At 41.7% G+C, this 23,881-nt stretch overlaps 1 protein-coding gene and 1 long non-coding RNA gene across 2 annotated transcripts in view; one reads left to right on the forward strand and one right to left on the reverse strand.

Annotated features, from left to right (window-relative positions):
• Positions 1 to 22,489, forward strand: part of mmp17a (matrix metallopeptidase 17a) — a 58,927-nt gene extending 36,438 nt beyond the window's left edge. Inside the window, exons 4-10 of the mRNA XM_019868724.1 lie at positions 3,218 to 3,504; positions 11,199 to 11,375; positions 11,585 to 11,687; positions 13,288 to 13,370; positions 14,589 to 14,741; positions 14,894 to 15,151; positions 20,107 to 22,489. Coding sequence (XP_019724283.1) covers positions 3,218 to 3,504; positions 11,199 to 11,375; positions 11,585 to 11,687; positions 13,288 to 13,370; positions 14,589 to 14,741; positions 14,894 to 15,151; positions 20,107 to 20,432 — 1,387 coding nt within the window. The 3' untranslated portion in view covers positions 20,433 to 22,489. The remainder of the gene's footprint in view (positions 1 to 3,217; positions 3,505 to 11,198; positions 11,376 to 11,584; positions 11,688 to 13,287; positions 13,371 to 14,588; positions 14,742 to 14,893; positions 15,152 to 20,106) is intronic.
• LOC109515121 (uncharacterized) lies at positions 1,169 to 17,700 on the reverse strand. Its single transcript, XR_002168113.1, has 5 exons — positions 17,618 to 17,700; positions 17,122 to 17,132; positions 15,911 to 15,913; positions 11,412 to 11,417; positions 1,169 to 1,179 (listed from the first exon to the last, which is right to left on the reverse strand). It is a non-coding gene; the product is annotated as an uncharacterized LOC109515121 (long non-coding RNA).
• Positions 22,490 to 23,881: the final 1,392 nt, after the last annotated feature.

Below are 23,881 nucleotides of genomic sequence, written 5' to 3' on the forward strand. Positions count from 1 at the left end.
TATTATGTTGTTGTATTTATCCGTCACACCTTAAAGGCCGGTCCCTGAAAATAATGTCTGACATTAAACCGTGCAAAAAAAGGTCGGGGGCCGCTGTGTTAAAGTACTCAAGTACAAACAGTACACACCAAGAGAAAAGAAAACGTGTAGTATTGCTGCGTCGATAGGAAAACAAATCAAACACTGATTTAGAGCAGTTAAGGCAAGACACAGAACTGCTGTTATTTAATGCTGGAAACAGAGAGGAAATTTATTTATGTTCTGTTCTCTGTAATTTGTCTCTTTTTTTTTCCTTTTCTTGAGGAATAAGAAAAATAAATGAACACAGGAACTTAATTAGGACAGTCTTATTTCAGGGTCGGGAGGGGACACAAAATCTAGAGGAGACATCCGAGATTAAAAAATTATTATTAATTGAAAATGTGGGGAAAAAAAAAAAACCTGATCCCACCCTCACGTCGGGCCATCAAATAAATCCAATTTCTGCAAGGCGCCGCAGGGAAATAACACCTGGCTCATTTGTTATGCGCCCACAGTCAGCGAATGTAAACACAAGCATTTTCCATGGGACTCTGCGCATCATCCCAGAAACAGGACAGCAGGGCTCTGACCTTGGCCAACTTAAGCGCCGTTGCCCCGTGCGCTCCACACGCACAATTTGGATACACGTATCCTTTTATTTTCACTCCAAACGCAATCACCCGCCCTCGTTCGTCCGAATTAGCTTTAATAAGCAGGTGAATTGTCAGCGGAGGACACGCAATTTGCAACGACCTTGGTAAAGTGTGGAGCAGCAGTCAGGGGCGCTTCTGCTCTCCGTGTAAATAAATACACTGTGTGGGCACATCTGCGTATGGAAATCAGGGCAAGAAAAGTTATTTCGACGGGGAATCTGATGATGTTTCGAGGTGTCTTTATGCATGCATACCGCTGAGGTGCAGCTCATTTTCAAACCACCCTCGCGTCGTTGAGCTTGAGTAACTAATACCGCCGGTGTGCTTTTTTTTTTTTTTTTTTTTTTTCCCCCCAGGTTCACAAGTGGGCAAATTGAGCATATGAATGATATGATGTGGATGAAGCAAAATGGTGGTGCTTATAAGGCAGAACAACTATCAGTCATGATGTAACGCGAGACCTCAGTTGAGCGAGCATCAAAAGAGTATTTCGCTTCATCTTCGGCTTTCGTTGTTGGTCCCCCCCCCAATAGCCATTGAATAGCCTGCCCGCCATCAAGCATGAGATCAAAGGGAGCGTTAGCGGGTTTTAACACTGCTAGCAAGCAAGATTTGAGTGTCGCCTCACTTCATGAACTCCAAATAAACTTACTAATAAATAATCATATCGATCAAACCCTTGTGAGTGTGCATGTAAGTGCACAAGAGTAAGTAACACCGGTGACGCTTTCTGTCTGTGATTGGTTGTTTTTCCTCTGGCCCGATGGTTTCTTAAAAATCGAACGAGAGGGACTGTTATGAGCCGTGAGGCAAACCGAAAGAGATCATGAGGCACCAAAAATGTAAAAAAAAATATTTTGTCCAAAGTAGGGTCTTACTAAATTCAAAAAAAGAAAACTCATGTATTCAAGAAAACAAAGTAGCAACTGAAAATCACCTTATTCGGGGAAATACTCCTGACTCCAAAGATTAGCTCGATCACCGGGTGACTCTGGAGGTTGGAACGCGTGCGTGGCAAGAGGAAAAGGGCAGCAACGTGACATCCTTACTCTGAGCCTTGCTTGCGGGATCACAAATATTTAGGCCCTATGTTTGAGGCAAGAGCGGTTTCATGCATCCTGCAAAAGGACAGTCATTAAACTGTAATGGAGAGAGCCCCCGACTAACCACTGACATTGTTTCGGTGGAATCACCCTCATTAATGTCCCAGGCAGTTGGAACAATTGGTGGTGAAGGCTCATCAAGGCCGAACGAAAGTGGCTGTGTTTGTTTTGTTATTTGTTAGTGGCGAGACAATATTATAAGCAAAAGCTAGTGACACATGATTAGAATAGTACAGTATAATACAGTGGTACCTCTACTTACGAAATTAATTGGTTCTTACGAAATTTCTGAACTAGAAAATTTTGTAAGTAGAGACGCGTTTTCCATGTAAATGCCCTAATCCGTTCCAAGCGCCCCCCAAAATTCAGACATAAATGTTTTATAAAGCATAAAAATGCATCAAAATGTGTAACAAATACATGTTACAATTAGATAATTGCACAATAAATGAGAGTTGTGCATAATGTAAAAAACAAAGAATGGAGTAAAGAATAAAGATGATGGTTATTTAACTTAACTGCGTCCTCATCGTTTTTTGCCCTATTTAGCGCATGTTCTCTCGCAGAAGTGTTTTTAGCCTGCCGTTTTGTCAAGAACTGATCCAAGGACGTTTGCTTTTGTCTGCTTTTAACAATCCTTCGAAAATGTCCAAGGCAAACATCAGCATCGTGAACGATCGCCCGACTGGTGAACACTTTTTGTGGGTGATTCACGTTTACGTAAAACTATCCGGAACGCCTCATGGCCCGAAGAGCGAATCACGAGGACGCTGCATAGGCACATATCTATCTATCTACACACGTAGACACATACTGGCAGAGGTCCCTCTTACCCAATGGGATGTCAGGAAGATGCTAGGTAATAGCCAATGGCAGAGCAACTATAAGTATGTTGCGTTCAGGACACTCGGAGCTGCGAGTAGCAGCCCATACTGTATTTTTCCCTTTCGTATCTTGAAATTTCTTTCATAACAAGAGGCGATATTTTCGTAACTAATTTCGTATGAAGAGATGTTCGCAAGTAGAGGTACCACTGTTGTCTCATGCGCAAGGAAGGACAAAAGTATTGTTCAAGAAGTGATCTGAATCACGTCTGGCAGGTGTTTCGAAGTGTGACTTGGACGCATTAAAAAAAAAAAAAAAACGCTCTGGTCACCTTCACCAGCGATCTCAGATGAGGGACCAGCTGCTCAACCTCACGAGGAATGAAAGGTCTGTCTTGAAGCTCGGGTGAAAGTCGCTATTAACACTTTGATACCGGCATCCGCGGAGGTCAAAAGGGACATGGAAAATGATGATAGGTGGATTCCCGCTACTTCATAATAGAAGACTTTGCATTATTTAACGTGAAGAGTCTGACTGAATGTGACTTTGGTCCACGGAGTTGCTTTGCTTCAGCCGAATAATGTGCTCCCTCTTTGTCCCCTTCTCTTGACTCAGAGTGAGGACGTTCCCGAAGGACTCGGCTTTACTGGGCAGGGACACGGTTCGCGCCCTCATGCATTACGCCTTGAAGGTCTGGAGTGACATCGCGCCTCTCAACTTCCACGAGGTGGCAGGAAGCGACGCCGACATTCAGATCGATTTCACTAAGGCCGACCACAATGACGGCTATCCCTTTGACGGGCCCGGAGGCACCGTGGCCCACGCTTTTTTTCCTGGAGAGAGATTCACAGCTGGAGATACGCACTTCGATGATGATGAGGCGTGGACCTTCCGATCGCCAGGTAGGAGATGGGTGGGCGGGGGGCGGCAGTATCTGCTTGTTAGTTGAAGACGTTTTGCATTTAACTCATTCAGTACCAGCCAATTCTGGACCAAGTCTGAAAAGACGTTTAAAAACGTCTTTGGGAGTGAATGAGTTAATCCCAAAGGCTCTTTCCCTTTCTCTGGGTTTCCTTTCCTAGTATGGAGGGTGCCACGGTTTTGTCCGTGTGTATGTATGAAATATGCCAAGGCCCTTTTTGTCGTGTTCCACGGATCCATAGCGACTTAAATCTTCTCTCGCCAAAACTCGACAAGGCCTTATTAAGGATTCAGACATTCCCTTTAGGCCCCTTCATGCCCCAGTCTCCTTTAGTTAATATTTATTTATCATTATAATGTGAATTTAAAATTTAAATAGTTTCTCATACTGGAGAGCAGAGTAATGACTAAAATAGTTTTTTACACCCCACCCTCCCACCCCCTAAGCTTTCTGAGGAGGTGTGTTAGTTCCTCCAAATGTTAAAAAACATACGCCACCCCCGTTAAAGCAACGTCGTTAAAAGAAATATGTTCGAAAAGCAGAATCCAGTGATTTTTCGGATGATTAAAAACGAATGAGAAAATCAAGAACCTCTTTCTTAATTTCCATCAGAGCAGTTTTTCAGTGTTGCTTCAGTGCAGAGCAAAAAACAATCAATAAAAGGTGTTGGCACACTATGACGGACGGGGCAGAGGCTGACACCCAACAAATAAGCCACATTTTGATATTTTCATCAAACCATTATTGACTGAAACAACACAATGATTATCCCGCGCGTATTCCACTGAGCAGCTGTTGGCCCTCCCGGTATTTTGTCAAAATCGAGCCGGGATGAAGATAGATGGCATATTCCAGAATGTGATGCTTTGCTTAAACCCCCTGCGGAGAGCAGGAGATGCAGCATGTGCCAACCAGTAGTTTAGAAATATTAGCAGCCTGAAAGCCTCAATCCTCTTCTTCTTTTTTTTCATGCCAACTTACTAATATGTCCAATTAACTATTTATCGAAATCGTGAGGATTAGCGGTACAGAAAGCAGATGGATGGTTTAACGTGAAGAGTCTGACTGAATGTGACTTTGGTCCACGGAGTTGCTTTGCTTCAGCCGAATAATGTGCTCCCTCTTTGTCCCCTTCTCTTGACTCAGAGTGAGGACGTTCCCGAAGGACTCGGCTTTACTGGGCAGGGACACGGTTCGCGCCCTCATGCATTACGCCTTGAAGGTCTGGAGTGACATCGCGCCTCTCAACTTCCACGAGGTGGCAGGAAGCGACGCCGACATTCAGATCGATTTCACTAAGGCCGACCACAATGACGGCTATCCCTTTGACGGGCCCGGAGGCACCGTGGCCCACGCTTTTTTTCCTGGAGAGAGATTCACAGCTGGAGATACGCACTTCGATGATGATGAGGCGTGGACCTTCCGATCGCCAGGTAGGAGATGGGTGGGCGGGGGGCGGCAGTATCTGCTTGTTAGTTGAAGACGTTTTGCATTTAACTCATTCAGTACCAGCCAATTCTGGACCAAGTCTGAAAAGACGTTTAAAAACGTCTTTGGGAGTGAATGAGTTAATCCCAAAGGCTCTTTCCCTTTCTCTGGGTTTCCTTTCCTAGTATGGAGGGTGCCACGGTTTTGTCCGTGTGTATGTATGAAATATGCCAAGGCCCTTTTTGTCGTGTTCCACGGATCCATAGCGACTTAAATCTTCTCTCGCCAAAACTCGACAAGGCCTTATTAAGGATTCAGACATTCCCTTTAGGCCCCTTCATGCCCCAGTCTCCTTTAGTTAATATTTATTTATCATTATAATGTGAATTTAAAATTTAAATAGTTTCTCATACTGGAGAGCAGAGTAATGACTAAAATAGTTTTTTACACCCCACCCTCCCACCCCCTAAGCTTTCTGAGGAGGTGTGTTAGTTCCTCCAAATGTTAAAAAACATACGCCACCCCCGTTAAAGCAACGTCGTTAAAAGAAATATGTTCGAAAAGCAGAATCCAGTGATTTTTCGGATGATTAAAAACGAATGAGAAAATCAAGAACCTCTTTCTTAATTTCCATCAGAGCAGTTTTTCAGTGTTGCTTCAGTGCAGAGCAAAAAACAATCAATAAAAGGTGTTGGCACATTATGACGGACGGGGCAGAGGCTGACACCCAACAAATAAGCCACATTTTGATATTTTCATCAAACCATTATTGACTGAAACAACACAATGATTATCCCGCGCGTATTCCACTGAGCAGCTGTTGGCCCTCCCGGTATTTTGTCAAAATCGAGCCGGGATGAAGATAGATGGCATATTCCAGAATGTGATGCTTTGCTTAAACCCCCTGCGGAGAGCAGGAGATGCAGCATGTGCCAACCAGTAGTTTAGAAGTATTAGCAGCCTGAAAGCCTCAATCCTCTTCTTCTTTTTTTTCATGCCAACTTACTAATATGTCCAATTAACTATTTATCGAAATCGTGAGGATTAGCGGTACAGAAAGCAGATGGATGGTAGGATAATATCATCAACTTATTAAGTCCCGAAGAGTAATTTTCTCATTTTCATTTATATCCGGTGAGTCAATATGTCACGATGAAGTGCCTTTGGTTTCCTCATCCAAATCACTCAATCATCATAAAAATGAAACGCTGAGGTCTCATTATAAGTGGCCAAACATTTGCACGCATAGCTGAACGATGACAAGGCTTTTAAAATATATGTCCTTCATTTTATAAAAAAAAAAAAAAAATTAAATTGTGTGCATGTAATTTTGGCACATTCCACATGCTGCTCTGCCAACTACAGTTTGTGTAAACAAGTAGTTCAATTCTGTCCCCCCCGCCCCCCCAAAAAAGTTCTTGAAATTTCACTTGCTATGAAAACCTTTCAAACTGAAAAATGTGTCCATTTTGCCGAAATCAAACTTTCCCAAGAATTGCATAAGAGGTATATTCCATACGGACTTGAATGGCCAGTCTATCAACGTTCTTTTCATCTTCAAATCTGACAATTTGACTTTTCTTTTTCTTGTCAAGGCAGATAATATGCAATATAAAAACATTATTTTTTCCCCCACCCCACAAAAAAGGAGATAAATCTTGTCCCTGAAAGTGCCTTCTGTCCTTGCAAAGCCACTCAAAGTTTCCAACGGTCTGCCCCAAGGATTTAACAATCGAGACGCTATCTTTTCATGCTCCTTACTAATTATGGCCTTTGAAATCTATTTCTTTGTACAACACTTGAAAGGATATTACTTACACAGTTCAGTGTTTATACTGTGGAGAGGGGATAGTCACATGTTGCCGAAGTGGATTTAGGTCATGACGCAGCATGAAAGCATACAAGAATAACATTCTGTGGAGGGCTAACCTCCACCAAGGCCGAGCTAAGCTAAACATATCTTTTTGACTTTTTTTTTTAAGCCTGTCTGTCATGCAAAGCCGTACTCTTCCATTTTGGTAGTTGGTGCGCCCTCTGGTGGAGCTTCTCGGGCACCGCACCATTTCGCCCCTAGTGCAAGTGGAGTGTAAACTGCGTAAAGTTCAAATAAATCCTCTCCCTCTCGATCAAAACCATGTTTTCTTCCTCGGGCTTTTGCGTTTGGCCAATGGAATATAATTACATTTAGCAAATAACTCTGCTTTACAGTAGCACACGAATCCCCCAAATTCGCTATATTAGGATGTAATAAATATATGCTGATCAGTGATAACAAAGCCTTCCTTATTTGCATTTGCAAGCGCATTCATGAGCTGTGTTACTGGTCGTCTGACAAATGCGAGCCTTTATCTCTCTCATTATGTTCAGTCTATTGCTTGGCTAGCAGCTAGCTTATCTGTTTACCTGTCTGCATTAGAGGGATGGCGAAAAGCATTATTTGCAAACAGCAAATAATACTGATAAGAGCACTCAGAGCAAACTGCAAAGTCGTGTCATTCCCAAAACTGTGAGGTGAGGTACTTTTTTTGAACTTCTTTTCCTGTAAGTTCTTTCTTGCTCTCCCCCATTTAGCCTCCGATTCTGTTCGGATTGACAGATCCAAATCGCATACTGTCTTTGTCATTGTTGCAAACTAAGCAAGCAAGCCCCCTCCGATACGTCCCATGTGTATTGTAACATCCTGCAGCCATTCAATTTGTTCCTTAAATTAAAGCAGTGTGTTTCAGAGCTGCCAACTTGACCCTTGATGTCCACACTCAAAAAGAGCAAAGACGCGCTATCTTATTCTATTCGTTTCGACTGTAGACTCTCCTGTCAGGGGAGGTGGAAAAGGAAACCGCGATGGACAAAGAATAAATATGTCATCACAACGAAGCAGGGCAAAATTATTCAGCTAATATTGGCATTGGATTTGCACACACACCCACTGATATAAATGCCATTTATTTGCCCAATCACAAAGAACAAAAATGTTGTCCGAGTTAATGGATTCTATTATATGAACTGACAGAGCTTAGTTTGAGGCCACCAACTCATGTTAAGGTGAAATGACAAGTTCACAACACTTTCCTGTTCCGTAGTTCTTTTTGCCAGCAGCCCTGATCATCGTTTGTGTTTTCTTTCATCTCGACAGTAGTTCCTATAATAGCCTTTTGGGTTTTTTTTTTACTAGTTTGAGGCTGACGGAAGTGCGGCTGTGTCCTGATCCTGGATGTTTGCTTTTCATTTTCTTGAATCAACATCACGCTGATGAACCAATCAGGTGTTTCCCCGTCCGCCCGCCAATTCAATTTTATCTGCAATCCCAAATAGAATACAAGCACTTCAAACTGTGCACAGTAAAATCTTGAATGTTGAACACAAATTGGTTCCAGGGTGCTTTTTGACCCTTTCTTTGGAAAAGATTGTCTGTTCCAGGGTAAAACCGTCAGAAAACCTTAAACTGGCAATTTTTCCGTCCTGGGGATGAACATTTCACAAAATATTTTGATCAACAATGCGGAAAATGGACATCAAATCAAAGCATTATTTTTTACATTTAATGGGATGGGTGAGAAACATAATGAATGAATTCTTAATAATCACCTAATTTGTTGAAATTCTTAACACAATTGCAAAAATAGGTTTACACTTGTCAATATTATAAATAAATATACTTTAAATAATAAATAAATAAATAAACTTTCTTGATTTTAATGACATGAGCTTAATATGGAGAACATATCTGTCTTTTTGCCTCACTTGTAACAAATTAAAATGAAATTAACCATTGTTCCATTTTTTTTAAAATAGCATTGTTAATATTAGGGTTGATGAGAGGTGTAAATATGTTCCAGCCTCCTGAAAAACATCAGCAGTAATGTTCGTCATGTATTCTCTAAAAGAAAAAAATTGTGCTGTATAATATTGTACTTGCTCATATAAAACCCAAGAAATGAAACTGTTGGTCACCTGGGGCCAGTATGATCCAGACATCAGATATATTGTACATGGAGTCGATGTCCACTTCTCACAAAGCCACTGTATAATATTAGTCTTTCTTTACAGATAATAAAAAAATATATATATGCCCCTGAGTGCTGGCATTTTGTTTGTTTGTTTGTAGAACCCACTATTTGTGTTCAAATAGCCGTTGCTTGAGGTTTACAACACTGCAACACCAATGGTAATCGTTAGTCTATATATGATGTTCCCATAATTATGTTAGCATGAAGCTAGCAGACTGAAAGACTAAATTATGTGGCTGTTTTAAATGTCATGTGTTGTTCTCGGTGATTTGACAGTAAACTTCAACTTTGCCAATAAACTATTAATAGATATTTGAGGATATTTTTTTCCTAAAAATATTTGAATTCCGAATTGTATGATGTTCCCATCATGTGTTAGCATGAAGCTAGCACATTTAAAGGCTAAATTATGTGGCTGTTTTAAATACTGTACACAATTTGTTGTTCTCAGTAATTTAAGTTTAGTTTGACAGTAAATGTCAACTTTGCCAATGAACTATTAATGGATATTTGAGGATATTTTTTTCCTAAAAATATTTGAATTCCAAATTGTATGACTTCCGGGACTTTAGAGGGTTCCAATCCGGTCCCACACCGCTACTGGAATGAGTAGCGGAAAGTGTTGGAATGTCACAACGGTATAAGAATCAAATCCCATTAAAGAAGGTAGCCCTCGGCTAGCTGGCTCCCTTCTTATTTCCATCCAACGCATGCTACACAACAATCTCATTAAACTAGCCATCTGGGCTGCGGGCTATGTTTTATAGCATTCTGCGCTAAATCCAGAGTTTACACAGCGTGTTTACCGTGCATCACGATAATTACTTTTCACGATAACGTATCTGGCCTTCAAAAGCTTGGTTAGCTTGCTGTGTGATTCGGTGCTATTGTCTGGCTGTTGACTGTAACCTTTTTACCACCTTCGCTGCCATTGTTTCATCCGTACACATACTGTGAAAAGATTGTTTGTGTTTTTTTTTTTTCTCAACCTTGGGACGACTGGGAGTATGACGGCACAATTCCTACTTTGTGTTGTGTTCTCTTCCTCTCCATCCTCTTGTGTCCTCCCCGGCTCTGTGTGCTCTTGTGCCTTCTCGAATCTGGCATCTTTGGATCCCCCGGTGTTGTCGCAGGCTCATGTTCAGGCCATATTGTTGTGGGTTGTTTTTTTTTTTTTTTGTTACGGCATAAAAATATCCACGGAATGAGCAGGTTAATGCTCACATTTTTGCATCTGAATTTGTAGACTGGGGTATTGTCTTGTTTAGTGGAGCCTGACAAGGATGTTTTTAATGCAGTCTATTTTTTTTTCATATATATTTGAGCATAAGGGGGAAATGCACTTTAATCACCCGCAGTGTTTTTTTTTTCTTTTCTTGTCTTTCTTTTCTTTTGATTGGCAGCCCGGGGTGGGTGCAGTATTACCATAGTTATCTCACTCCACCACATGGCCGACAGCACTCACAGCCGCCAAAGCTGTCTCCCGTGCCAAGCTGTCCCCCATGCCTCTCAACCTATAGGCTTCACTTAACCTCGTAGTAGTTCTCAAAAAGTCACACAGTTCAAGAAGAAGGTGGTCTTCGGTAAATAAAAGAGACCCAGTATACTCATCGTGGAACACCCGCAGTCTGTTTCTGTGGGGTAGACTTTTACGTCATTCTAATTTCAAAGCGAATGTTTTCCTTAACATTACAGAAAGCATTACATTTGTGCGCCAGCTGTCAGCGGTATGTTGCTTTATTCATAATTACAGAGACGTTGGGAACTAAAACGAGTAAAACCATGGAGAAAGTGGCGTTTTGTTTGGCATATAGAGGCAACATGTCTCTCAGTTGAGAGCTCCTGGGTTCTAATCTTGAATTTCCGGCCGTCCTGTTTGCATACCCATCCAGTGCTTGCGTTTGCTTGTATGCTCCCTTTGATTTTCTGGTCTTAATTTGAGGTTTGTACCACAGCTCTCGTCAACTGGGATAGGCTCACCCGTGATGTGGACAGGCGGTAAAGAAAATGGATTTAGCTTGATGCTCTGGTCATTTTTATTGGTCAGCGGCAGCCATTATGCTGTCAATGTAATTTGTCATTTGGATTGGACCACCGGTATCCTTTTGCAGAAATATCACGAAACACCAAAATAAAAGCAAAACGCCCTTGAGGCTTGAGGAGGTTTTTTTTTCCCCCGAAATTTTGTTTGAACTTCAAGTTGTACCAATTGCCATGCTTTTGTTCGTGTCGCCTTCAGACTCTCACGGAATGGACCTGTTTGCGGTCGCCGTCCACGAGTTTGGTCACGCCATCGGCCTTGTCCACACCTCAGCCATGGAGTCCATCATGAGACCGTACTACCAGGGTCCTGTCGGAGACCCTCTGAAGTACAACTTACCCTATGAAGACAAGGTCCGCGTCTGGCAGCTCTATGGTATGACCGCTTTATGTGAAAAAGCCGAAATGTGACAAGCCACTGATGAATGAAAACGTGGATGAAGTAAACTGACAGTCTTTTGGGCATTTGACTATATCACACCCTTTGTTGATAGTTCCTCAAGGTGTCTCCAAACATTGTCCAATTAGTGTTGGTGACTGCCAGACTCAATTACTCCACCTTTTCGTGGCCTGTGTTCTTCTCAGGTGTCAGAGACTCGGTGTCCCACACCACTCAACCCGGCAATCCCTCCCAGACAGCAGAACCTCCAGTTCTGCTGGACCTCCCAGAAAACAGATCATCTGTCTTGTAAGTAGACAATGCGCCTGACTTGAATGTAATTCTGACGATTGACCTCCTCATGAAAGGACCTCGACCTTTGCATCAATAATCCTCTTTTTATTACCCCTTAACCTTTCTGGCGTTGTGAAAACCACACAAATGTACGCACTCCTGCTCCATTTTCTTTCAAGCACCCTCAGACCTTACGCTCTTGCCAGCGGCCTTTGTGAAAGATGTCAGGGGGGAAAGGCCGATGGGGGAATGCCAACTGTGTGCAAGTATAATGCTTGACGAACAGCAACTGCCACCATGTAATGGGACCTTCGCCTGACATCCGAGCATGCTGTGGAGTAAACAAAGGTTTTATATGGCCAATTTTCGACCCTGGATTACATGCATTCTATTTCCTTTATGTCAAATCCAAACCAGTGGCAGGTCGCTCAATAGCTGGCAAGGTATAAATATATAATCAGTGAATATGTGCAGGACATTGATTGATTTAAACCCGCTATATGGCCACTGTTAGTATCCTTGAGAAAACTAACGAGGCGAGGTAAAGAGCACCTACGCGTGCTACTGTAGGTCTGATTGATATCCACACGACTCTGTTTTAAGTACTGTATTTTCCGCACTATAAGGCGCTTCGGTGTATAAGGCGTCCATTATCATCTTAACAAATCCTTGAAAATTGTCATGCTGCTCTTGCATTAATGCTGTAAACAGCCCTTTTTGTTGTTGGAGTACCGTATTTTCTGCACTCTAAAAGGCTTCGGATTATAAGGTGCACCTTCAATGAATGGCCTATTTTAAAACTGTTTTCATATATAGGGCACACCACATTATAAGGCTCATAGAATAGAAGCTACAATAGTGTCTGAGGTTGCGTTATGCATCCAATATATGGAGCTACGCTAAAGGGAATGCAATACATGTAGCGCTTTCACAATCACTGCAGCTCTAACAAAGCGTTTCACAGAACATTTAAAATATGGCATCCAAGAAATCAGAATATTGATCCGTATATAAGGCACGTCAGATAATAAGGCACACGGTCGGCTGTTGAGAAAATTGGTGCAACTTATAATACGGAAAATACGGTAAGATGCAAACAATGCGGAGTCACGAGGAATCTATCAGACTTTTTCGTCTCTATATGAGCTTTTTCCTCCCCATGTCGCCTGAAGCCGGGAAAGCTGCCTCTTTCGTGACCAAGGTCTCAGTATTTGATCACTAGGCAGCAGTGTTGTGTCAATAGCATGCAAAAGGACATGTTTGTTTGTAATCGGAGAGCTGACTGGCTCCCACTCACAGTGGCAAGCCTGTGGGTCGAAAGCCGTCGTCATTGGCAGGCCGACCACGTCGCTACTTGAAATCACTTATTATCCCAGTGGAGAAATGCACTTTTGGGAGGGGGGCCGAGGTTCGAGCCTGTCAGCGTGAGAGCAGCTCGCTCAGTGCTTAGCCTATTGAATTGAAGCGCACTCATCCACTCACTAGGTGACTGCAATTATTTTATTTTGAATCAAATTGTGGCTTCTATTTATTCTGTGCCCCATCCCTGTTTTTTTTTTTTTTGTTTTTGTTTTTTTTTTTGACGTTTCCTTCTTCCATTGTCCATCTCACACAGGCTGGTGCGAGATTCCCCAGACAGATGCGCTGGTCACTTTGATGCCGTTGCCCAAATTCGAGGGGAGGCCTTCTTTTTCAAAGGTACTTAAACCTCAGGAGGAGCGAGCTTGTGTATACAAGACAGGCAGATCGATGAAGGATTGCAGATGAATGTGAGAGAAAGACAAAAATGAGGTGAAAGGAGATGAATTGAAAGGAAGAGACATGGTTGTGGGCACAGAGTGGGCGATCCGGCGATCAATAGAAAGCCAAGTGATGTGTTGCTCCCAGCACGCTTCTCACTCACCATCACTGAATTGAACGCTGTAAACAAAACGCTCCGCCAGGCCCAAGGCTGCCTCGCTTTAGACGTATTATCTGTTTAATGCCCAATGTGTCTTTTCTTGCTCATTAGCTCGTGTGACTAATCCATCTGCACAATAGCTCTCCAAAAAGTGTTTAATAAGGTCATCCTGCATTTATTAACTGAAGTTTACCCGGATGCTAATATGCAACAGCGCTGATGCTGAGTACAAATTGGGAGAGGAATTGTAGCGTAAGTCGCTATGTCAAGTCTGTGGAATGTATTAAGGATTCACTTCCTATATTAAGGCAATGTGAAGCCTATTCTATAAATTCATGTGAACAATTCTTTTTAATGGATATGAACTAGGGCCTGACGGATTAATCGGCCAACCGACTTAATCCGATTTATTAATTAGCTAATAATCATCTTATATTTTTGGCTGAATTTTGCCAGTCTTTTTTTTTTTTGGACAAATGAACACATTTATAAAATAAGACGAAGTTGTCTTATTTTGTCTCATCCAAACATCTCCCTTACCCCCAAAAAATAAATAAATACATTCTCTCAGTCGTTAGTTTTAACAAATACGAAACTTTTGACTGAGGTAAAACAGTCAAGCATTGTGCCTTTAATTCATATCTTTATTGTAAGCATGAAGGGATCAAAAAAAGAGAGGTTATTTCATTCATGATACGGAATTTTCATGAATCGGACGATGAATAGGTTATGAATTTGATCCTGTTTGTGCGTAGCTGCCTGTTATTAAGACCATGATGTAAATATATATTATTTAATTGGTCATTCAGATCAGCGGCATTGATACTCAAATGCTCACGCGTAGGAACTGCGCCTGCTTAGTCATTGGACAGTCTGTGTTGATATCTTTTTTTGATTGACACAAACCCTGTTCCCACACAGTAATAATAATACCATCTAGACGTTTACAATGGCCGCGTCGTCACATTATGACATTCGAAGCAAACGCTGATGAGTTCTGTCGCTTTCTGCCGCAGGAAAATATTTCTGGCGCCTAACACGAGAAAAGAACCTGGTGTCTCTGCGTCCGGCTCAGATCCATCGGTTCTGGAGAGGCCTTCCGCCCAACGTCGACAGCGTGGACGCCGTTTACGAGAGGCCCGCCGATCACAAAATCGTTTTCCTTAAAGGTGCGGTGGTGAAATATTGGAGTGCGCCCTGGACTTGTCACCAAGTCACACTCGCATTAATTAACACCCGTGGACATGCTAACCATCGATGCCCTTTTTGTTTGTTTTTATGCTGTGTCATAAACTAACCGAACTTCATCCATCCTTTCAAGGGCTTAAGTACTGGGTATTTAAAGACAATATTGTGGAGGAGGGTTACCCGCGTCCGATCAGCGACTTCGGCCTGCCTTTGGAGAGCGTGGACGCGGCCTTTGTGTGGCTCCACAACGAAAAGACTTACTTCTTCAAGGACAGCCGCTACTGGCGCTACGACGACCACCTGAGACGTATGGATCTGGGCTACCCGAAGGACAGCACGCTGTGGAAGGGGCTCCCGCCGCATCTGGATGATGCCATGAGGTGGTCAGACGGTGAGTCGTAAAGAGGGACTCCGATTCGCACATAACTCACTCTAACAGCCGCCTCAATCGGCAGCTGGGTGCCTCTCTCAGATTGTAAAGTTTTGGAAATGACATCTCAAGAGAACAGGCGAGTACTTCACCCTGCCCTCGTCAATGCTTGTGTTCTAACACCTGTGCGGCGCTGTCCATCGAATACAGATGATCGCAAAGCCACTTCTCTCGGTCGAAGAGGAGATCTTGTATCTGCGATCCCTTGCTATTGCCAAAGCTCATTTGATTGCAAATTTCGAGATCTGAATTTGCTTAGTGAGAACTGAAAGGGAAATGACATCGAGTTCTATTTTCAGTGAGGATCGAAAACGGTTCCAGAGAAACTGATGTACATGTCATCATTTTACATTCAGTGTCCAAGTTTATTGGACTTCAGCGTCAAACCAATACAATTCAAATTCAAATTGTAGAATTCAGATTCAGTTTTTCAATGCAACGATTAAAATGAAAGAATACTAATAAAATTTATGTGATGTAAATTCAGTTTTTCCAATGCAGTCATTCAAATAGAAATATAAATGATTCAATATTCCAGCCCATACATACGGACTTTCAAAGAAGTTGGGTCGCGCCCTGTGATCTTTTCGAGTTTGATTCTGAGCGATTCGGGTTTGTATTGATTTGCGCTTCATTTCTTTTGTCCATCAGGTTCATGTAGCATCAGTGGCGAATACAACGCTTCCAAATGTCCAGACGTATAGCATTTAGCGAGCCAACAACCTTTGCATTCTGTTAATGTGATTGATTCGTCTAACAAGATGAACCTTTTGAGAAGGCGCTTGCGGCACCAAAACAACTAATTAACAGGAGGTGCTCTCGGGCTCTTCGGCTTACTTTGGAATGGCGCTGTACTGCATCTGAAGTGCAGCTCAGGTGTTCGTCGGTGCATGTTGTGTCGGAATGTTTGCCAGCTCCAGTTTGCTGATGTTTTTGTCAAGGGGAGCGGACCAGAAGAAAAGGAAAAGGGATTAGACGCCTGCGGTGTAAATGGGGGCCTGGGGGCGTATGTTGCCGACAGTTTATCATGGCTTGGGTCACTGTCGTATTATGATAAGATAAGAAAACCTTTATTTGTCTCACAATGAAGAAATTCCCAATTTACAGCACCAGAATTATGAGAGAGAGAAAGTAGAAGACAAAAAATATATACTTAAATATAAATTATAAATATAAGCATATTAAAAATGGTTAAGTACAGCGTACTTCGACTTTTTCACAGTGACATGTATGGAATCATGCATTTGTACAAAACATTTCTGGTACGTGTATGATGGACTACAGATGGAAATGAGCTCTTTGCGCTCCACTCCGCATTTAACTTCAGGTCATTTACCTGCCACGTAACCTTCCAAAATGCTACTTAAAGCATTGCTTGTTCAGCTCATAAAGATTTGAGCATACTTGCAGTTTGACCCTGAAAATGAAGGAATTCACTTGATATTCATGACTACAAGGAAAATGCATCGTGATCCAAATCGCTGAATGTCTTGTCATGCTCAGCCTTCCAAGGTGTGGTATTAAAAATCAAGATAGTTGACCCCTGGAAACACAATGTGACCTTTGACATGCCAGGATTTCCACAGACATTTCTATAATGAAAGAAAGCACTTACTGATTGAAGGCATGTGTTTTTCATTTTTTAAAAATCGCACGCACACCTGCAAATGTAAAAGAAAAAAAAAGGAGGGGGCGCTACAAAGGTTAATTATGCGCTTTTGGCTGCGAAGTGGGAGAGCATTTAATTACCGGTATTCTGCCAGTCAGTATCTACCACTGGCATAGATAGATGAACACAGATTATTTGGAGCAAAGATGTCATTTTCGAACCACTTCTGTGAAATCGGATACTTTCCAACAGCACTCTTGGTGATCTTTAATGCCACACTGGTTGGGACTCACCGACTTAGAGTTTATCAACATAAGCGCACATTTATTTATACTGCTAAAGGGAATTTGAGGCCAATGAAGGTGTTAATCTGCCTTCAGGTTGATACATGGGCACGGGCTGAAGCGATAAATAATGCAGCGAAGAGGCACTAATATGGAGGTAAAGGGAGCATCGTCGTGACAGCGCTCACGTTAATTACAGTACAGTGGTGCCTCGAACAATTTGTTGAATGACTTCCGTGATAAGGCTCTTAACTCAGAGCACTCGTAATGAAATGAATGGATGTGCCATGTATCTGGTGGCCAGCAGAGGGCAGTAGGATACGGGCATGCAGATAAGCACGAACGAGACTCTCATAACTGCTCAGTAAGCTGTAGAAATTGTTGTTTTTTGCTGAGGATGTAATATACAATATATGCCTGTGCGTACTTTTATAGTCAGAATTTAGAATGACACAGCATCAATGCTATTTGTGAGCCCGTCTATTGTGTTTTGCTTTGCGGGTTAGCATGAAGCTAGCACAATTTCCTAGAAACTACCGTATTGGTCCGAATTTAAGACGTTGTTTTTTTGCATTGAAATAAGACTGAAAAAATGGGGGCCGTCTTATATTCAGGGTCTAGACCAGGGGTGTCAAACTCATTTCACCACATACGGCCTCGGAAGATGTCAAGTGGGCCGGACCATTAAAATGATACCATACTTTGCTATAAATAACCAAAACAATGTCTTTCCTTTGTTTTGGTATAAAGAAGCACAAGAACATTAGGAAAATGTTGAAATTTAATGAACATATCTTTTACAAAATATTTCATGAAGCACCTTACATTTCCTTCGACAAATGTGCAATTTACTTTTATCATTCACATATATGCATTGCAAATGATCCCACTGATTGTACAAACATTAACAAGTAATTGGTATTGAAAAATATAGTAATGCACTGTGATGGGAAGGTAACATTTGACCGAGGTTAGCGGTGCAGCGACCAACTATTGCTGTTCCATACATAGCAGTCCTTGCAACAGTCCACCTTTTCTTTGTAAATGTTATTTAAGCTAAATCAGTCCTTAAGTTTGTTCCAAACTGTATATACCGGTCACCACTTCCTACTTTCGTCCGTGCTGCCTGCTTTCAAACTGGCTACGTGTGGAGGACACATCACAGAATGTTCCCCGGCCTCCCATTTTCTGGCAACGACTGCATAGATGGAGTCAAGCGGCCCATATAAACCCAATGAATTGTGACAATTTATCGATTTGTTGCACTCAGTGTACAAATAAACAACCGGGCCAAGGTCGTATCTTTATCCATGTAGAAATTGTAATCCTGTGAAATAATCCCCATTTTAATTAATACATGAGTAATCTGATTACTTCTTTTTTTTTTTTAAACTGTAATTGCATTCAATTTGTGTAACGCCGGTACATATATTCCGTACATATATACCATTCTTAGAGCTAATAACAATCATTCACTATGAAACAAGATGACATATGAATGTGCTTTTAATATTGAGCAAAACAGATAGTGTGTGTATTTGTGTCTGGGTGGGTGGACATGGGTGTGCAAATCTATGAATCTAATTCAGGGGTGTCAAACTCATTTCACATGGTGGGCCACATACGGCCTCGGTAGATGTCAAGTGGGCCGGACCATTAAAATGATACCATACTTTGCTATAAATAACCAAAACAATGTCTTTCCTTTGTTTTGGTATAAAGAAGCACAAGAACATTAGGAAAATGTTGAAATTTAATGAACATATCTTTTACAAAATATTTCATGAAGCACCTTACATTTCCTTCGACAAATGTGCAATTTACTTTTATCATTCACATATATGCATTGCAAATGATCCCACTGATTGTACAAACATTAACAAGTAATTGGTATTGAAAAATATAGTAATGCACTTTAAGATTAAACGAGATTCATAAAGAAAGGAAGTTTTAAACCATTTACACGTGCATATAAAATCTAAATGTAATCTTACAAACTAAGGAGAGTGCTATTAAATGTGTAAATGTGAGAGTGCTATTGATAGCGTCTGCTGTCATGGGTCTGTCACAGTGACGGACTGAGGCTGCTGTTGTCTTCTTCTCTGATCAAAACAGTGTCCCCTTGCGGATACTCAATGAATTGCACCTTATTAAAAATATTAATTCTGTCTTTAATGCATTTTTTTCACTTTTAAATTATCCTACGGGCCTAATTGAACCTCCTTGCGGGCCGGTTCCGGCCCGCGGGCCGTATGTTTGACACCCCTGCTTTACATAATCATCTCGCCGGCCGGATTAAACTCCTTTGCGGGCCGGATCCGGCCCGCGGGCCGTATGTTTGACACCACTGGTCTAGACATTATACCCATTCACGACGCTAGATGGCGCCAGATATCATTGAAGTGAATGCTGAACTTGACTCCCCAGGCCAAAGCGAACCCCTGTCACGAAGAATAAAAATAAAAATAGCGGTAGTACGAAGAAGAAAAGTAAAAAATAGCGGTAAGAAAGAAAACAGAAGAAAATAATAGAAGAAAGATAACAGAAAATGGAGGAACATAGCGACAATCTGGAGAAAAGTGGGTCGAAGATCGGCCAGGTTAACCGGCAGCTGAGAAGTTATGGTGTCCACTTTGAGATGCTTTTTCTCTCAAATATATTGTTATAATCATTTGTTTCAGATGTACTGTAATTATTTTCTGTATAAAAATTTATTTGGTGTTCAAAAAGTATTTTTTCAAACTTGAGTCTTGAAAAAGAGGGGGTCGTCATATAATCAGGGCCGTCTTATATTCGGGCCAATACGGTAAGTCTTTTTTGGCTTTCTGTGTTGCTGTGTTGGTTATTCTGATGGTTACTTGGCCAGTCAAGTATTTTGGAGGTGGCAATTGCTGGAAAAAGTTTGAGAACCACTGCTTTGCAGTCATGTATGAGTTACAGCACTTGCACTTTTGTGTTTTGTATGCCCGAAGGCTGTTTTGAAGGAATTTCAACTGAATCCGGCATTCTATATCCCCGCGCAGGTTCGTCTTACTTCTTCAAAGGGAAGGAGTACTGGCGCGTGCCGAACAGCGACATGGAGGTGGAGGCGGACTACCCACGCCTCATCGCCAAGGACTGGCTGCTGTGCACAGACATGCAGTCGGACTCACCGGGCGCAGAGGCCAAGAGCACCGAGAGCCGGGTCAACGTACACCCTCGCCCGGATCACGCCGAGAACGGCTACGAGGTCTGCTCCTGTACGTCGGACGGCGCCTCGCCTTTAGGGGCCCGGCCCTCCCCGTTACCCTTGTGGCTGCTGCCGCCTCTTTGGACGCTCTCATTGGCCCGCTGCCCTCTACTGCTATGATGCCAAAACACAGGAAGTACTTCTGACTGACTGGAAGACATCCAGCTTCCGTTCAAACACGGAACATTCTCTTTATATGAGTACTCATTGCTGTACTTTTTGCTCTTGTTTCTCTCTTATTTATTTCTCAAGCCATGTGATGTTTCTCAAAGCCTTGCAGTATATATTGTACATACTATACAGTTACCATCCTGGTGGACTGTAATCCATTCCTCATACAGGCAAAGGTAGTTAATGCTTTAAAAAAATGAGACTTTATGAAGTCTTGGAGCAGCGACGTAAAGAACTTAATTACATGAAACAAATTCAGAGCGAGGAGGGACATTTAGAATGCAGACACGGCAGCTGGCAGTTTGACCTTTTTCAAAAGACGCAATGTGCGATTGCTAAATCCAATTAATAAAAAGGCAACAGGGCTCAAGACAGGAAATTATATTGGACTTTGGGCTGCCACACCGGTTTCACTTAAGATCACTACGAAAAATGTTATTCTCCTCGAGGTACAACCACTCTGCAACGCCTCCACAAATTCAAATGTTATAATCACGTTCCTAATATATTGATAGTGGACAAAGTGTTAGGACCGTAACATATCCATGTTTCAATTCCATGTTCAACGGGGACCACCTGTGCCTATGCGATTTCCGTTGATTCTAAAATATGATATCAACAATTATTTTAATAACCGATTAATCAATGACTCAGACAAGAAAATCTTCTTTCCAATCCATTTTTTATTCAAAAACACAACATGATTTCAAATTGACTGTGAAGAAATTGCACAAACAAATGCCTTTTGATTCAGTTACTGATTTGATCCGTAGCAGTACCGTTTTATTGTTGACTCAACACAAAGAATCGGTCTTTTTTCATGGAGGACTACAGAAAACAGATGGAATTTACTGTCGAGAAGCTGAAATTTCAAGCATTCATTTTAAAAATGGATCCAAAGCCCGCATCCATCATTTCCCAAAATGATCAGTTAATTTCATGATCGATTAGTTTAATTTTAGATAAGAGTAATAATGTATAGTAGTGAACGTCTATGAGAAGAAAAACAAAAGGATAATGCATATAATTCACTTCTGTGATCTTAGTTGTTGCTGTCGCACCTCCGTTGTTATGGGAGACATTAACGTTTTTCATTAAAGCTTCCCCCATGCCATAAAAGGACATTGCCAGCCCTCAGTCTCGCATGTATGGACAATAAAGGTCTTCCTGTTGCTCATACAAGTACATGAAAAGGCCTCCCTGCCATATAAGGAAATCAAAAGTTCTCAGTTGCCCTTTCAAGGAAATGAAAAAAAGTTAGGATGCCCATATAGGACTTAAGAGGCTCTAAGTTTCCCAATAAATACATTTTAAAGCCGCCATGTGCCTATATAAGGACGTGAAAAGTCCTTTCGTTTGCCCACATTAGCTGGTGGAGGGGAAATAAATAAATAAAAATCATGATCATGGTGAGTGATTAGGTTTTGGCAGAAGACATTTATCCCCACGTGACAGGAGACGCTTTCAGAAAGCATTAACCCGGGCAACGTGGTGGCATGCAAGAATATTTTCGCTGACTGACACCCTGACATGTATCTGACAGGTGAATGCAATCCTGCCATGTTTCGGTGAGATGGTTAGCTTTACAGGTGTCCGCGGGTACACTCATGCTGGAGCCAAACAAATGACTTCTTTTTTTCATTCCGACAGATCCAGTCTGAGACTTTGGTGTGTCATTGTTCCTCTCGCTTGTTAACGCTGAGAACTTTTTGTTCAATGGATCATTTTCAGCCGCAGCGGAGACACAAAAAAAGCCGAAGAGCTTGGTTCAATGCTTTCTGTTTACAAAGCTTTCTTTCCCTCCACCACTGAACTCTTTTTCAGGCGACAAGCTTGCAACTGGATTTTTTTTTTTTTCCACCCCCATTTCGGTCAAACGAGCTGCGATTTGAAAGCAAGAAACAAGTATATTTCAATCGTTCCTAGTGGAGTGTATATTTCAAGGTGTGTTTTATAATGTCAGATATTTTTGTAAGAAAATAAATCTCACACTGTTTGGAGCATTATTGTTGAAACTTTTTATGTTTTTGAGCAGTATTTTCAAAATGCCAACAAGCTGAGCCGTAAACCGTGAGTTTTGAATTTGTGATTGTAGACCACAAAGAAAAATTACTGTTAACAACGCCCCACGCCTCAGGATAATCTTTTAGCCTTCAGTACAGCAGTCAAAACAACTTGCAAACTGACAACACATTCTCATGAATTTCATTAAATTGGAACACAAGTCCAGAATCTGATTGAAGGCAAGTGGACAAGATCGCGAATCTCACCTTTGCCTCGTAGTTCATATATTTTGTTTGTTCTTTCGTTTTTCATTCTTGTATGCAAAAATCTCAAATTGTCAAAAGTGACTCTCCTCAAAAAAAAGGTTTACAGTGTACTGTAATTGTCTGTAGATGCCACAAAATGGTAGCAAAAGAAACTCATCAACTCATTTCAGCACTTAAAGGCAATAAACACAAAAACAGTGAATAGGTCATTTCTTTTTAGCTAATTATGCCGTAAAGAAATCTGAATCAGCAAAATGGCTCATGTGGAACCGCGACTATGCGGTGGTTCATTCTGTATAAACACTTTCACAAGGAAAATGCTAATGACAACAAAATTTTGAAAGGTCCACAACACACATTTTGCTATTAACAGCTATTGTTAGAAATTCAAATATGACGAATACTATATTTGAAGGGGAAGTCCTATGTGGCCCCACTAGTCTAAAAACTGTGTTCTCATTATTATTGGATTTATAGAAAATGAATGAATCAGAAGGCCGCACCTGTTTTTAACCACCTCTGGTGGCGGCCATTTTGCTTTGTACTGCCATTTGCTGACTAAAGATGACATCACAGCACCAAAGGGCTCACCTGACAAATGTCCCATGACCAGACTTCGAAAACAGGTGGGCCGTGACCATCACTACTTGATCCCTTTGGCACTGCGATGTCATTTTCGGTTGGCAGCAAGTGACAAAATGGCCACCACCCTGAGATGGCGAACAACAGGTGGATTTTGCTGCTTCGTTTGTACTACATAAACGCAATGTTGATCAGAACTTTTGATTTGACTTCCACTCTGAGACAGTGTTGAAAAACATGACAAAACCAACTACGAGCTGTCAGAAATATAATAAGGCAGCTCAACATTCTCCCTTCTGTCACGCCTTCCCAAACCAAGCTGTGATACCACAACTGTGTCAGCTCACCAATTTCAGCTCCCCTCTCGACACACTTGACTAGGGTTAATTAAGAAGTCTGACTCAGAGGTTGCAGCAGCCGGGATGAAACTTGAAGGTTGAAAAAGCAGCTGGGTACTTCCAGGTCAGTTCCAGCATTGGATTTCTGTGTTTTTGGCAGCTAATTGAATTAAAACTATGTGTCTTCCCTGAAGGAGCAGAACTATCA

The sequence above is a fragment of the Hippocampus comes genome, unplaced genomic scaffold (genome assembly GCF_001891065.2).
Source record: "Hippocampus comes isolate QL1 unplaced genomic scaffold, H_comes_QL1_v1.1 scaffold530, whole genome shotgun sequence".
Classification (NCBI taxonomy): domain Eukaryota; kingdom Metazoa; phylum Chordata; class Actinopteri; order Syngnathiformes; family Syngnathidae; genus Hippocampus; species Hippocampus comes.